This window comes from Carya illinoinensis, chromosome 9 (assembly GCF_018687715.1).
Source record: "Carya illinoinensis cultivar Pawnee chromosome 9, C.illinoinensisPawnee_v1, whole genome shotgun sequence".
Taxonomy (NCBI): domain Eukaryota; kingdom Viridiplantae; phylum Streptophyta; class Magnoliopsida; order Fagales; family Juglandaceae; genus Carya; species Carya illinoinensis.
In genome coordinates this window covers 44,272,645-44,275,937 of record NC_056760.1, presented here as the reverse complement: position 1 = coordinate 44,275,937, position 3,293 = coordinate 44,272,645, and the positions used below count along the sequence as shown (strand labels likewise).

General features: G+C 41.0%; 1 protein-coding gene across 1 annotated transcript; it reads right to left on the bottom strand.

Annotated features, from left to right (window-relative positions):
- Nucleotides 1-202: 202 nt before the first annotated feature.
- Nucleotides 203-2,529, bottom strand: LOC122277269 (L-ascorbate oxidase homolog). The gene is made up of 3 exons (XM_043087210.1): nt 2,210-2,529; nt 925-2,034; nt 203-774 (listed from the first exon to the last, which is right to left on the bottom strand). The coding sequence occupies exons 1-3, from the start codon at nt 2,455-2,457 to the stop codon at nt 474-476; spliced, it is 1,659 nt and encodes a 552-aa protein (XP_042943144.1). The 5' UTR covers nt 2,458-2,529; the 3' UTR covers nt 203-473.
- Nucleotides 2,530-3,293: the final 764 nt, after the last annotated feature.

The window sequence follows — 3,293 nt, the reverse complement described above, 5'->3', positions numbered from 1 at the left end:
AATGTTAGCAACATGTTTTTTGGTCCTGCGATTATAGGCCTTTTTTTTTTTTGTAGTGATATAATATTATTATATTCAAATCCATGAGCTTGAAATTGTGACAAGTTAATACCTATACCTTAAAAATTGATGTTACAAGAAATTATCAGTTGCAAAATGATTTACAAGCATGTGGACTAATTATATATCGAGAAGAAAATAATTTAAAAAAAATGAAGATAGCATATCGTATATTAAATAAATGGTACAAAATTTAATGTCATAATGATCTAAAGGTTGACATATAACATATAAGCAGCAACAAATTTTTTCCCAATCTCTTATTCTTTACCATCTTCTTCACTCTTTGCTTAAAAAATGTGTACAATTACATAAGTTAACGTCTCTTGTCTCATGCACAGTGTCTCTCCCGTTATCTCCCCCTCAATCTGATCATATATGTGTGAAGTGGTGCAGCACAATGGTAGATCATCTTAGATGCTGTACGGTGGGGGCTTGGGCATACCCTTGACAACACCACAGAGCAAGGCATTGTCCGGAATATTGTACTCGTCCCTAAGGGAGCGTGCAGGAGACAAAATACTAGTATAGAGCTGTTGTCCCAGGTAACGCCTCTCTGCCACCTCGGATCTTATGTTCCACATTCCAGCATTATCAAATGTCAAGAGGATGGCTGCCCATGATTTGGGAAAAACCTGGACAGTGTGCCTGCTTACAGCGTCCAAAAGATTGTAGTTCTTCCGGCGTTCTGGGGTCCATCTCCCAGGCTCAATGCTATTATATTTTTTAATCCACCGAAAACAAGAACCATGATCAGTTACTAGCTAGATTCGTTATCGCTTATCAAGAAATAAGTTACTAAATTATCATCGCTTGCTTTAAACAACAATCAAAGAGCATATTGAGCTATTAGTAACCACTTACGCGACTGCGAAGAAGGAATACCCATCCAAATGCCAAGACTGTATGCTCTTCTCATGGTTCTCAAAGATGATCTCGACGAAGTTGCGGAAAGTCATGTTAAAGACATTCGGCGCCATAGTCATTTTGTCTGCATCTTTAGCTGGTGGGTTATCAGAGATGATGTCATATTTGAAGACCTTTTCTGTGACTCCATAGTACTCGGCTAGCTTTAGTGGGGTGACAGGGTCAATGTGGGAGATGCCATTGACAGCATAACGAAGCTTGCCGTCAACCTTGCCAGCTGTGTTCACGAGCTTGATAGTGCGGGTAATGTTAATGGCACCGTAATGGAATGAGCCTTGGGGGTTAGGCCTGGCAGCACTGGAAGTGAGGTTCCAACGGAAAGTCCGGAATTGATTGAGAGACCAGGCCCAACCGACAGGGGCCTCAGGGATTTCAGGTGAGGCTGGGCCCTTGCCATTGGTATAGCTGATGAGACCCTTGCCAGTAAGCACGCTCTTGGTGAACCGAGTGGAGGCCACCATTAAGTAGTCCTTCGGCTTTTGGTCCGCAGTGACAAGAACTGTGAAACATTGCCCCACGTGCACGTCGAGAGATTGGTACGTGTTTTGGACTGTGTGGGAGCCCTCCATCTCCACCAACTTCATGGTATGGCCTTGGATTCTGAAGTTAAGGGAGTTCTTGAGACCAACATTGCAGATTCTGTATTTGTAGGTCTTTCCAGGCTTCATGCTGAACAAAGGCTTGTCCTTGCCATCGCCCTTAGCAGATTTTCCATTGATAAGGACACCGTCTGGCCTACCAAGGGCGCGGCCACCATCCAAGAATTTTCTAAGGGTGGAGTGGCTTTTAGTGTACCAGTCGCCAATAAGGACGGTGTAATCATCCTCAGGATCTGCATACGGGACAGGAATGAGTAAGCGACTATTTACGCGTAGGCCACCGAAAGCACCAGCTGCCCTGTGCATGGCGGTGGTGGGATAGTAGACGTAGCTGCCGATTTGGTCCTTGACTTGGATGTGATAGGTGTAGTTTGTCTTGGGGGGAATCGGGCACATAGTTCCAAGCGTTCCGTCTTGCCAGGAGTTTTTCCTGTGCTGGATGCCGTTCCTGTCAATCAAATGATCAACGAATGAACGTCAGGTGTTTACGAGATTCAAAGGTTAGTTAAGATTTTCATATAAGTCATCATTTTATGCCACAATTTTTTTTTGGAATACATATATACAACTGGAAAGAGCAATAAATAAATAAATAAAATAAAATAAAAATCAAGAATGAGCACCATGTCAACAGAAATGGCTCGTCTAGGTTATTGAAGATATTGACGACGACGTTGTTGTTGGTTGTGGAGTTGATATTGGGTCCAGGAAATTGACCGTTTATGAGAATGCCTTGTTGGGGGACTCCAAGTGGAGCAATGGTCCCATAGGAGACGTTCCATGTGAAGAAGAGGTAAGGGTCCTCACCCCGGATCGTAGACATTGCCGCGGCAAAGAAGCACAACAGCAACACAAACTTCTTTTCTCCCATCTCTCTCTTCTCAATACCTATATGTTACCTTTGTTTGAAGAAGTTATTGGCCTTGCGCGCGTTTGCCCACCCCAGTGGCTTCCCCTTTTATACATCTCACAAAAATATTCTCCACCATTCAAACTCTCCGAAAATTTTTCTGAGCTCACCCTTTTCTTTTGCCCCCTTGCATTCCGTCCTTCCTCTCAATTTCTTTCATTTCCCCCATTTCCCAAAAACCTCTCTCTCTCTCTCTCTGTCTCTCTCTCTCATATAACCATCACGTATTAATGTTAATTTTCATTGAGTATATATGACTTGGCTTCGTCCAAAACGACCCAACCCAATTTTCAATATGTACGTAACGTTTGAAAACGAGATTTAATATTCTCGAATAATTTATCAAGATCAAAGAGCCAAATATATAGTTCCATATATATTTTGGGCATCTGAGATATATATATATATATATATATATATATGATCTACTTTGTGCGCCATATCCTTGTGATCACAAAATTGGAAATCTTTTTTGTGAAATGTTATCTATGGTTTAAATACTAAAATATAAAATAGTTGCCTTTAAGATATTAATTTTGTACTGATCTAATTTTAAACTTTTTAATCCCTATGCTGTCAACTATGCATGATTGTTCTCATGTTAGTAAACCGCTAGGTCGCTAGCTAGTGCTATGTTAAATTCGCCATGTCATGTCTAATTAGGATTGTAAATGAATCAGTCTGTTCGATAGCTCGCTCGATTAAATTCGAATCTAATTCAACTCGTGAAAAAAAAAAAAGCTTGTTCGTTAAAGTAGATATCCACTCGATTTGTAAATGACACATACTTGACAAAA